This window comes from Cicer arietinum, chromosome 8 (genome assembly GCF_000331145.2).
Source record: "Cicer arietinum cultivar CDC Frontier isolate Library 1 chromosome 8, Cicar.CDCFrontier_v2.0, whole genome shotgun sequence".
NCBI classification, from domain to species: Eukaryota; Viridiplantae; Streptophyta; class Magnoliopsida; order Fabales; family Fabaceae; genus Cicer; species Cicer arietinum.
This window is the reverse complement of record NC_021167.2, coordinates 22,241,796-22,254,426: the sequence shown is the minus strand read 5'-3', so window position 1 is coordinate 22,254,426 and position 12,631 is coordinate 22,241,796. Positions and strand designations below refer to the sequence as shown.

Here is a 12,631-nt window from a genome sequence, read left to right as displayed (position 1 = left end):
TTTCCATTTCCCAAGCACATTGAAGAGGGATGAAACGGTAGATGGGTAGATGTCAAAAAAACAGGTAGATGAGTAGATATTATAACACGTGACATGCTTTAAACATAACCACCCTTCTCTCTTCCATATTCTTTGGAGATAAACTCGACACAGTTACCTATTTTGTAACCTAACAACGTGCCACCATAAGAGAAAAATAGTTTATATAAGATAGAGTTAGTTTGGTGTAACCCATTCCCTAGTTAGTAGAGAAAAATAGAGTTAGTTACTAGACATTGTTTATATAAGATATATATTTTTCTAGAGTTTGTTAAGATAAATGTTAATATGTTATATATTAGTAATTCTATATTATAAATTTTAATATTTAAATATTAAAATTGCATTAGACTCGAAAAGTAGGAGTTTAATAAAATAATATTTTTTCCATAAATTTCAACTTCATAGTCTCTTCAATAGGAATAGAGTTTACAATAATATTTTGATTTTTAAAAGATAAATTTAAAAATCTAAAGAAAAAATTTTTAATTTTAGTTTCTTGATAAATATATCAAGCACTGATATTTTGCCTTTTTTTTTACTGCTTCTATTTTACTTTTTCCTCCTTTTTTTTTAATTAAGAATGGTGGTTACATCTTACCAATGTCACCTCCAACCACCAAATTAATATATCTAAATGAAAAATTAATTATAAATAATTGAAAAAAAATAGAGTTAGTTATATGATACATAGGATATGTTATAGGCTAAATTTATTTGTTTTTGGCGTTGAAATTGTTACGTTAGTTCGGTTTTTATTGACTTGCATGGCACATATTTTACTTTAAAAATTAATCTCCCACCCTATGTGATATTGGCATGGAGGATGATTTATTTTATTAGTAATATTTGTAAATATTTTGAACTATGCTTAGTTGGAATATTTTATCCACTTTTTTGGATTATTTTTGTAAAATATTTTGAACTATGCTTTTATTTCATCTTAATATTGTTGGAATATGTTATCCACTTTTTCGGATTATTTTTATTGTAAGTTATGTTAAGTGTATGTTATGTCGATGGCATCCTAAACTGTAAGACCCATAATTTTAAAGTACCATTTATGTATTTTTGGTGTATTTTGGATTTTGGCTCGGAGGCTTTTAAGCCAAAGTTAATAATATTTTGGAGTTTAATAATCAAAAAGATGTTTTGATGCCAATTAAACTTTCTCGTCGATAAATAAATTGAAATTAACTGCGGTGAATCCTTTACGGATAATTCAATGCGTTTCGGGTGAAACGGTAATTTAACAAATGTCTAGGTATTTTGAGATATTTGTTAAGTTATATTTATTATCTATTTATGTTTGTTTGGAGGGAAAAAGAAAGGAAAACTAGAAGGAAGGAAAAGGAAAAGAAAATAGTATAAAAGGAAGGAAGGAAAAAGGAAGAAAGGAAAAACAAAGGAAAGAAAAAGAAAGGAAGGAAAACGAAAAATTCCATCTTCTTCCTCTAACCGTGACCCATTTTTCTCCTTTCTCCCGTTTTCATTTTCGTCGCTTTCTTTTCTTCAAAAATAGTAACCCAAGGTTGGGTGAGAGTTAGATCAAGGTTTTCGCAACTCCACTCTTCCTCTTTGATTCGAAAACGAAGAAAAACGGTTTTTGAGATCCAAACACAAACCCCTCCGTTTCTTCTAGATCCAAGCTTCATTTCTCGAAGAGATAGAAGGGAAAGTTGCTCACTACCACGCTACGGTGCTAGGGGACCAATTTGGAGGCGACGTTGCGAGCGGAGATTTTTACCGGATTTGCTCGCGGTACCGGAAACGCACGTTAAAGCTAACGTTGAGGTAAGGGCTCCTTCCAAACTTCTAGTTTGCATTAGGGACTTATCTGTGGTTGTGTGGGAAGGAATTTGTTAGGGTTAAATGTATCGATTTGGGGAAAAACGAAACTAGTGCGTTATGGGTAAAACCTTAGAGTTAGGTTTTGTTTATAATGATGAATGTTTCGTGGTAAATGAATTTGAATGTCATTGTGTATGATTATGAGTAAATGAAATTTGATGTATCTGGGTGTTATGTTGCGTTGATTTGTGTTCGTTGTATTTGGCGTGTCCATACGTGATGTTTGTTAATTGGTGTGGTTGTTGTGAATTATGGTTTGAATGTGAGAGTATGTTTGAGTTTGTTTCCGTGGAATTTGAAAACCATTAGAGTTAAACGAGTATTAAAAATGGGGAATCTTTTAATACCTCGGTTTACTTAATGTGCATTTGAGGAAAAGGTTTAAGTTAACTGGGCGTTGAGAATGGGGAATCTCTTAATGTCCCGGTTACTTAACGATCGTTTTTGAAAATCGTTCCGGTAAATGAGTGTTAAGAATGGGGAATCTCTTAATGACTCGTTTACTGAATATTTTGTGTGAAAATCGTTTAAGTCAAAAGTATATTAAGAATGGGGAATCTCTTGATATGTCTGTTTGCTTAACGCTTTGTTTTGAAAATCATTAAGATAAATCAGTATTAAGAATGGGGAATCTCTTAATGACTTATTTATTTAATGTCGTTTTGAAAACCGTGCAGACCCGTGATAGGTGGCACCTCGATAAACGGTACGGGCCCGTGATAGGCAGTACGTTTATGGTTTTCGCTTTTTGTAAATCGTGCAGACCCGTGATAGGTGGCACCTCGATAAACGGTACGGGCCCGTGATAGGCAGTACGTTTATGGTTTACGTTTTTTTTAATATCTGCATTTGCTTAACGATTGTTGTGAATGGAGTCTGTGTATGCTCATGCATTTCATTTGGTAAATTGTGTCGACCCGTGATAGGTGACACCTTGGTAAACTGTACGGACCCGTGATAGGTTGTACGTTTGCGATTTACATTTTAGTAAATCGTGTTGACCCGTGATAGGTGACACCATGGTAACTGTACTGACCCGTGATAGGTGGTACATTTACGATTCCCGCTTTTTCTTTTAGTAAATCGTGTTGACCCGTGATAGGTGACACCATGGTAACTGTACTGACCCGTGATAGGTGGTACGTTTACGAGTTACTATTTAGTAAATCGTGTTGACCCGTGATAGGTGACACCTCGGTAAACTGTACTGACCCGTGATAGGTGGTACGTTTATGATTTACGCATTTTAGTAAATCGTGCTGACCCGTGATAGGTGGCACCTCGGTAATTGGTACTTTGGCCTGCGATAGGCGGTACAATTATGATTTACGGCCCTTCGAGGAGGGTTTTGGTTTGGAATTCCGAGTCCATGCATTTTGGCATATACGCATTGCATTAGGGTGCCTGGCACGCGAGTCATGTTTGATTTGAGTTTATGATTGAGTGATTCGAATTTTGATTTATCGTGATAACTGAGATGAAGGTGTTAAGTGCTATGTGTTGTGTATTGTGTGTGAGTATGATGGTTATCGAACCTTTGTGTGTCGTAGTAATCGCGTAGAAATTGCTAAGTGTTAAGTGGTGAACTTGATTAGGAATGACTTAGGTTAATTCATGAATTTTTGGAAAACTGATCAGGGAAATCGATTTCCCAATCGATTGGATGGGTAAACAGGGACTTGGCCAATTCACAAAATCGATTAGCCAATCGATTTTGTAATCAGTTTTCGAAAAATCCCTTACGAAATCGATTGCCCAATCGATTGGGCCTAAGTCAGGGACTCATCCATATTCGACCAAATCGATTTGGAAATCGATGGGCCATTAAGTCAGGGGCTCAGCTATCCTGTCAATCGATTGCCCAATCGATTGAATCAAGCCAGAGTTCAAAATTTCACTAAAAACCTTCAGGAAATCGATTTGGAAATCGATTGGTATTAAGTCAGGGGCTCCGTTATCCTGTCAATCGATTGCCAAATCGATTGATTCAGCCCAGGATTCTATTTTCATTAAAAATCTTCACCCCAATCGATTGCCCAATCGATTGGCTCAGTGAAAATCCTCAGTTTTAGTTGTATGATTAATTGCTCATGAATCTATCCATGTCTTTGTATTCGAATACAGAGATGCTGTATTCGAATACAACAATGTTGTTTTGTTAAAAACTTCATTTCTCAACCTTGTTTATGCATGTTTGGCATATGGAAACCCTTTTAAGGTGCATGCTTAGTTGAAAGGTTATTTTGAGCATTTAAAATCTTAATTGCTATGTGTTAACTGTTATTTTTTGGTTGGTGACCCTTTACAATTATTGTGGAAATCTGGGCTTTGCCCTCAGATGAGAGTCAGGACGGTCCTACCGGTTCGTACCCTACGGACGGGAATGGAGATGGGAACGCTTGACTGCAGCTACGTTAGGAGGATCTCACGGGGCGCGTGGAGATCACTCAGGGTGTTTAGTTGTTTTGTAAAATGATCAGACTAGGTTGTCACAGAGGGAACGGATGTCTTTCTTTTGGGGTTGCGTTTATTTTAAACCGGAAGACTGTACTGTTACTATTATTGTCAGTACGACACCTTAGTTGAATGGGTTCCTTGTATCTTCTGGTTGTTGTTTAAATACTTTGGATGTATGTATTTGAGAAACTTTTTCCGCTGCTTGTAAATTTTAATGACTCAATTATTTATCCAAAGGCATTTCCTGATTTAATTCTCTGTTTTATTTTAATTCCTTTTGAAAAAAAAAAAAAAATACACCCTCGCTTTGAAAAACGGGGTGTTACATAAACCTTTAGTGAAAAGTTTATAAAAAAAACTTATCGTCATTTTTATCTAATGTAAGGTTACTACAAAACTTATTACAATTTTATGAAAACTATTTTTGAGGTGTTAAGTGTTACAAAGAGTACTCCACACCAAAACATTTACTATTGAACATCAGAGTCTAACGTAAGTGGAATATTTGACTTGTTGTAAATCTTAAAATATTGAGATCGATTTTTTTTAAAAAAATGATTTTTTAATGAAAAATAGTAATATTAAAAACATAATAATAATTATAAAAAAAAAAATTGACAATACAGCTTAAACAAATACTCTACTCGCAATAAAATATAAGTAAAAAAACCACGTTTTTTATTTAAAGTATGTGGATTTTTTGTTTGTGTTTGTTACAAATAGATTAGTTATTTAGTGAACTTGTTCAACACATTTTGAACTTCTTCATAGAGGTACTTAGCATATTTGTCTTGTTGGTAATAACAATGGGCAATTTATTAGGTTCATGTGTAAGTGATTAAGTCTCACATCGACTGTGAATAAGAAAAATATTGGATACAAAGACAGGCGATTTGGATACTCATTGCCTTAAGGTTTTGGGAGCGAAGACGTGGTGTCAAAGTCTCTTGTGGTTCTGGAATATTTGGCTCGTTATTGTTCTCGCGTTCCATGAACTCTCCAACAAGTGGCATCAAACCATGGTTCAGCTCGATGGAGGAGCGAGAGTGGATCTTAGTGTTAGATTATTGTATCGAAAGTTTTCTTGTTGGTGTAGTCAGAAGGCATGTTCTGTTGCCAATAATTGTTATATAAGTATAAGATGTGGGAGACTAACACTTGTTAGGTTCAAGTGTGAATAATTAAGTCTCACGTCGACTATAAATGAGTAAAATGTTGCTCTTGTGCTTCCCAAGGCCCCAACTCACATTTGAATGAAAGATTGTTGGTTTCAAGTGTGGGACTAACACTTGATGAGAAGGTTGTTAGGTTCAAGTGTGAATGATTAAGTCTCACGTTAATTATGAATGAGTAAAATGTTGCTCTCGTGTCCCCGACTCACATTTGAAAGAAAGATTATTGGTTTCAAGTGTGGCTAATTATATGTAAGATAAATGACTCATGTATTCATTGTTTTAATATTTTGGTGACAATGTGATATCAAAGTTTTTTGTAGTCTTAAAATATTTAACTTGTGGTTGTTCCCGCATATCTAGATTCCCCGACACATATTTCATTTCTTCTATTTTTATTACAAAGATTTTTCTCCTTTTTTTTTTCTAACACTTCTCCATTTCCTTACTTTTCCCACTCTTCCTTTTCATCGGCAATTATACATTGTGTTTGTTTTCAAAGAAACAAACACAAAGTGAAGGAAAGAAAGATTTTATTGGGGTCCACGTCAAAATGCTTTCGGCTCAAATATGGACGAAAAGTGGACAAGAGAGCGACTTTTTTATAAAATCACATTAATACACATACTTTTAATACACATAATTTTAAATATAGATAGATAAGTGATAAATAAGTTGTACTATTAACTAATATTTCATATGATGAAGATATTACAATTCTTTTTAAGGATAAAAATATTATAATAAAATCATAACTTTTTATATGTGTAATTTTCATTAAAAAAATTATGATTACTTTTCAAAACGAATTTATTCGATAAGATTACGAATACAATTTAACTAAGTTTAAATATTTTTTTATTTTACTTTTTCTTCTATCAAACAACATAAATAGGTATTTCATTTTCTACTTTCTTTCCTTTTTTTTTTCTTCATTTTTTCTTCTTTTGTTTACCAAACATAGTGTAAATGTTTTTGGTTAGTATATAATGCAAAAAGTATAATACATTAATTATAAAAGTTTAATTATCAAGTAAAAAATTTTAAATTATTATTATGTTATAATAATTTATAGACAATTTTATAAACATAACTTTATAAATAATTATTATAAAAAATAAATATATCTAATGATTTAACGATTGTAATTAATTAATAATATAAAAATATTTTACCATAACAAATATTTAAATTAAATTATAATTATAATCTACATATAAATCAATGTCTCGCAAAAAAAACCATTTATACCCCAATTTAAAAATATAGCACGTCATATTTTTCAAAGGTAAAATAGTCATACAAATTTACATTTTTTCATACATAATTTTCCTCTGTTTCTCATCTCTACTCATTTAAGATTTCAAACTCCCAATCTCATCTCTCTTACTTTCCCACCAACCACATTTTACTCGTTTAAGGTAAAATAGTAATTTCTTACTTCTTTTGTTCCCTATTTCTCCTCACCATATACCATTTCCAAACATTTCTCTCCTTTATCTTCCAAGACTTCCTCGTTCCTTTTTTGTCCCTTTCTCTCTCACTCTTCTTTTTCATCACCAATCATAGTTGTTTTTGGTTAATTAGCATATAATACAAAAATTATGATATATTATTTATAATTTATTAAATAAATTATACATTAACAAAAATATTTGTTATTAATCAATTAATTAAAGATATCATATACATGGTAATTAGTTAAGATAAAATTATTTATTTGATTATTAATATATCTGTTGAATATCACTAGATAAAAAAAAACAAAGAAAACTACAAATAAATTTATTATAACTTTTTGTAGGAAATTATATATTGGACAAAAATGTTTCACTCATCGGTTAGATAAAAAAATAAATGTGAACTTGATTATTATTGTGTTTCTTTAATATCTTATAGATAAAAGTATGATAAAAATTATAACATATTAATTATAATTCAGCGTGCAAATTATATATATAATAAAAGTTTGACATTTATTAATTAGTTAATAGGAGATCTTTCGTATATCAATTAGTTAATAAATATATATGTATTTAACTATGAGTGTATCTATCGACATTTTTTAGATAAAATTAGGCATAAAATTATCAAAAAGTCATTATTTTTTAGATAAAATTATCAAAAAGTTATTATAATTTATAATACAAATCATAAATCTTGGTCAGTAATCGATTACTTTAGTGGTGGTCATTTATAATTTAGTAGTTAAAAGGGAAATGATAATTTGATCATTACCGTAACATTTAATATTCTGTAAATAATTGTGTGATGAAAATTATAATGCACTTGTCATGATTTATTTATTGAAAAACTATATATAGGACATATCTTTATTACCCATCAATTAGTTAAAATATAGTCATTCTCATATCAATTAATTATTATTATTTTATTTAATTATTAAAGATAAAAATGACGGAACTATAATATATTAATTATAATTTACTACACAAAAATCATAAATGACACAAATATTTTCCATTAATTAATTTAGTTAAAAATAAATTTTTCACTTATCAATTATAATTTTCTTGAATATCTTATGACTAAAGTGTAAATAAAATTATAATACATCAATTTTAATTTACTCTACAAACCAAATATGGGGAAAATATGTTTTTGATGCATAAAAAATATGCAAAAAGTTATAACACACAAATTAAAATTTACTAAACAAACAAATACAAGATAATTATTTATCACATTAAACGATTAAAAAAAATCATTCACGATGCAATCACTAAAAAAATATATGTATACTTGACTTTTGTTGTTTCGTTTGAATATTTATTTAGATAAAAGTAGTAAAAATTATAATTTATTGTATAAGTTTGAATATTTATTTAGATAAAAGTAGTAAAAATTATAATTTATTGTGTAAATCATATATATGACAAATTCTTGTCTTTGACGAATTTGTTAAAATGTGGTCATTGACAAATCTATTTATTTAAGAAATAAATTGTATTTAATTATTTGGACAAAACACAACATAATAGTGATACTGCACAAAGTCATTCCATTTTTTCTATAATTTCTGATTAAACACCTATCTGAACTATTTGTATGTTGTTTACTTCCATATAATAACCAACTTCACTTGATCGCATTACTAGTGCGTGTATTTTGTTAGTTATTTAACTTTAATTTGACTAATTAATGAACTAATTATTCATTGATTCAATTGATTAAACTTATTCAATTCAATAAATTTTAAATTATTAATCTACATGTGAATAAGAGGTAAAAATAGATCAAATCGACCTACAAGAATTTATGGTATAGTCTATGACAGATCTAATTAAACCACACTTATTTTATATAGTTCAGTCCAAAGTTTTTCTAAAAGAGAGATTTTCCTCTCACCCCTACACTCTCAAAAGTCTCTCAAAATTTATTTGATTTCTTATGATTTTAACCATCTTTGAATTAATGAATCCATGCATAATTTTTCTAGATCGAATTCGGAGGTGCTAATTTGTAGTTTATTTCAGAATTTGTTACACTTAAAATTGATCAATTTGAAGGCGTGAGATGTTAATTTTAGGGATTTTACATCTCCACTACAATTCAGAAGTAAGAAAAATCCTTAAAATTTTTATGTTAGTTTTACATATTCGGATCGGTCAATTCGAACAAACGAAGGAGGAGATAAATTTAACTAAAAAGATCTTCTTACTATTATTATAATGTATTGAGCTTTGCACTTCATGTTAAATCATAATTTATTTACTTTTTTATATATATAAATTTATACATATTCACATACATCAATATTTTTGCATATTTAACATAATATTATTAAATAGAATTAAAATAGCATGTCATATAATATTAAATTATCTAAAAACTCGTGTTATATATCAAAATATAACTTAAATGTATAAATATATTAATTTATTTACAAAAGTATATAGTACTCAATATATTAGTGGTATATTCAATATTATAAAAACAAATCTACTAAAAATATTGAAATAAACTTTTAAACATATTTACAACCATAATAAACTTTTGAAAACATGTCAAATCAATATTAAAAATTGACTTATAACATATAACCCATTAAATTAAATACAACATTTATAAAGTAGTTAAAACTCAAATTTTATGAAGTCTAATATCTCAATTAAGGCTCTAAAGTTCCAGTCTCCTTTTCAAAAATTTCATATTAAGTCTATAATATTAGATCCTTTAATGAAATAAATTTTTAAGACTCTGACCTATTATTTTATTATTTTTATGGGCTTAAGTGAAATGACTCAAGAGGCTCGTAAGTCTAATATTTTGTTAATTGAGATATTTATTTTGAAAAACTTTCAATATTTATTTTTCTTGAAAAAATTTATCAAAAAAATCTAAAATATTTTTTTATTGAAAAATTTTGTGAGAAAAATCAAAAACATATTTTTCTTAAAAAATTGAAACTTTTTTATCGAAATTTAAGAAAAAAAAATTGAATTTTATAATTTTTTTGGTTTTTAAAACTTTTTAAACTATGAATTTTTTTATCTTTTTAACATCTGATTTGAAACTAATAATTAGTTGAGGTTATGAAATTGAAGTTCTAATATGGATTTTCACTCCAAAATTGTGAGCCTTTAAACCTTTGGGTTGAACCTGTGTCTGTAATAAATAAATAAACACTTTATCACATTTGATTTAATATATGTTTATGGTTTCAATAAGTTCATTTTAATAATCAAACTCGTGTACCACACAGAAATATTCACCTAGTAAAAAATAAACACGTATAGCATAGAAATTAGACAAGGACAGCCATCATATTTACTTATTTACCCTTCCTTTCTTGTTAGATTCCGTGATGCATATAAATATCTTACTATAACACTTTGTAGGTTCCAAAACCATATTTTCAAAACCTACCCCAACTTTTTATTTTTTGTTAAAGTTTTTTCTAAGGAAGAAAAATGATGAAACAGATTTTTTTTCTATTCTGTTTTGCTTCTGCACTTACCCTTTCAGTTTCTGAGTCCAAAATTTCTGCTTCTTTGAAACCTCATGTTGTTGAGTCCTTTGATGTTGGTTATATCAAGGTACTTTTAATTAATTAAATTTTTTTTTTATGAATAAAAAAAATATAACCCTTTATTTATTTTTAATTAATTTTTGCTATGTGATGTAAAGACTAATGTTTTATTTTTGTTTTTGTGTGTTTAATAGATGAAAAGTGAACAAAACTGTTCTTATCTTGTGAGGATATCAACAAGTTGTTCTTCTCCTAAGTTTACTACTGATAAGATTAGTATTGCTTTTGGAGATGCTAGTGGCAACCAGGTTTGAACTCTTCTTTTCCTTTTATTTATTTATTTATTTTTTTCTTTCTATTTTACACATTTTAATTAGCTTGAGACAGAGTTTATAACAAAAATATTAAGTAAAAATATTTTTTATTTTATTTTTTAAAATTTATGGTAATTTTATTTGTTGACAAGGAGAAAAAAGACTTTTAAATATATATTTTTATGACTAATAAATATATTTTGGTGAAAAATATTTTTTTAAAGAAATAATTATTTCTTTTTTTTTATATATAAAAAAATGATTATATTTAGGATTTTATTTTTATCTACTTTTCTGAATAAGGTAAAATCACAATATTTATAAATACAACATACTCAAATGTTATGATAAAAAAAGAAAAAAAAGTGCTCAAATATGTAACTACAATACAACTTATTATTCATCAAATAGTGTGGAAACCTTTACTCGGACACTTCATCATTTGAACTAGCTTTTAAAAGTATATCTAAATCTATAAGATAATTAGAACATACTCAAACCTCAAAATAGAATTAGTGGTTGGCACAAAAATAAGCAGTTTATCTTAAAATTTGAGTTGGACCTTAATACCCTACTCTCACGATTAGGGTTGAACATTTGGAGTGTGATTCTAGAGTAATAACTTGATGAATGTTGGTTAGACACTGATATTATTTTAGAATATGGAATTCCTTAACGTATTGTCAGACCTTATCTCATTTTTAACGATTAAAAAAATGTTTAGTTAAGTAAGGAAACCTAATTTTAAACATATTAAGTGATATTTTATTGTTCTATGTTCAGGTGTATGCACCAAGACTAGACGATCCAATTTCAAAAACATTTGAGCAATGTTCTTCAGATTCATTTCAAATTGATGGACCATGTGCATCTCCAATTTGTTATTTATATCTATATAGATCTGGCCCAAATTACAATGGTTGGAAGCCCGAAACCGTGAAAATCTATGGATATGATTCAGAGCCCATTACATTTACTTTTAACACCTCCATCCCTAGTGACACTTGGTATGGATATAATTTGTGTGATGCTCCTCCTCCTTCATCTTCCATCCAACTATCCATTCACAAATTGATTGTGTTTGTAATGATTCTTGGATCTGCTTTTAGTATTTGGATGTAATTTGTAATTTTTGTATATTTGGTTTTTCGTTTGGATTAACAAAATCGTGGCGAGTTATTGTGATTTTGTAGAAGCTATACTTTATAGTTATTGCAAAATTATAATGATTCATCATGATTTTGCTATTTTCGCGTAAAATCAAATATGCACTTACATATTTTTCTCGTATGTGCACTTAAATGTTCTATATCTCCTTTTTTTTGTATTGCCACGAAACTTAATTATTAGGGTAAGTTTGGCCTAGCTTTTTAAGGGTCTATGTATCTTATTAGTACTTATGCTTAAATAGGATATGAGACCTTGTTAGTACTTTATGTTGAATTAGGGATATATGACTATGAGATATGCAGAACATTATTAACTTTTATATTACGCATGTTCAATTTGGTATTTTTTTTTTCTTACTCATTTGATTTTTGAAAAAAGAAGAGTTGTGATTAATTTAAAGTTTAATTGACAGGTAAATAAAATCTATTAAATATTAATTTGTAAGTAGAGTTAACACTAGTTTGTGTGTCTTACTTGCAAATTTATTTATGTGGTTAAATTTTTATTGTGTTAGATAAATTATCCATATTTTTTCAAAGACAATTTTAATCTGATATAATAATTATTAAATTTGTTAATAATAGACCAATCCACTTTTGACCACTAGATTAAATAGTTTTACCAATTCAACTTAA

General features: G+C 28.5%; 1 protein-coding gene across 1 annotated transcript; it reads left to right on the top strand.

Moving 5' to 3' along the window:
* Positions 1–10,370: 10,370 nt before the first annotated feature.
* Positions 10,371–12,315, top strand: LOC101503975 (embryo-specific protein ATS3B-like). Its single transcript, XM_004506234.4, has 3 exons — positions 10,371–10,579; positions 10,707–10,820; positions 11,610–12,315. Exons 1-3 carry the CDS (start codon positions 10,454–10,456, stop codon positions 11,946–11,948), a joined length of 579 nt encoding a protein of 192 aa, XP_004506291.1. The 5' UTR covers positions 10,371–10,453; the 3' UTR covers positions 11,949–12,315.
* Positions 12,316–12,631: the final 316 nt, after the last annotated feature.

Coding starts and splice junctions, on each gene's coding strand:
- LOC101503975 (XM_004506234.4), top strand. CDS start 10,454: ATGATGAAACAGATTTTTTTTCTATTCTGTTTTGCTTCTGCACTTACC. Junction 10,580..10,706: donor TTGATGTTGGTTATATCAAG/GTACTTTTAATT, acceptor TGTGTTTAATAG/ATGAAAAGTGAACAAAACTG. Junction 10,821..11,609: donor GAGATGCTAGTGGCAACCAG/GTTTGAACTCTT, acceptor TTCTATGTTCAG/GTGTATGCACCAAGACTAGA.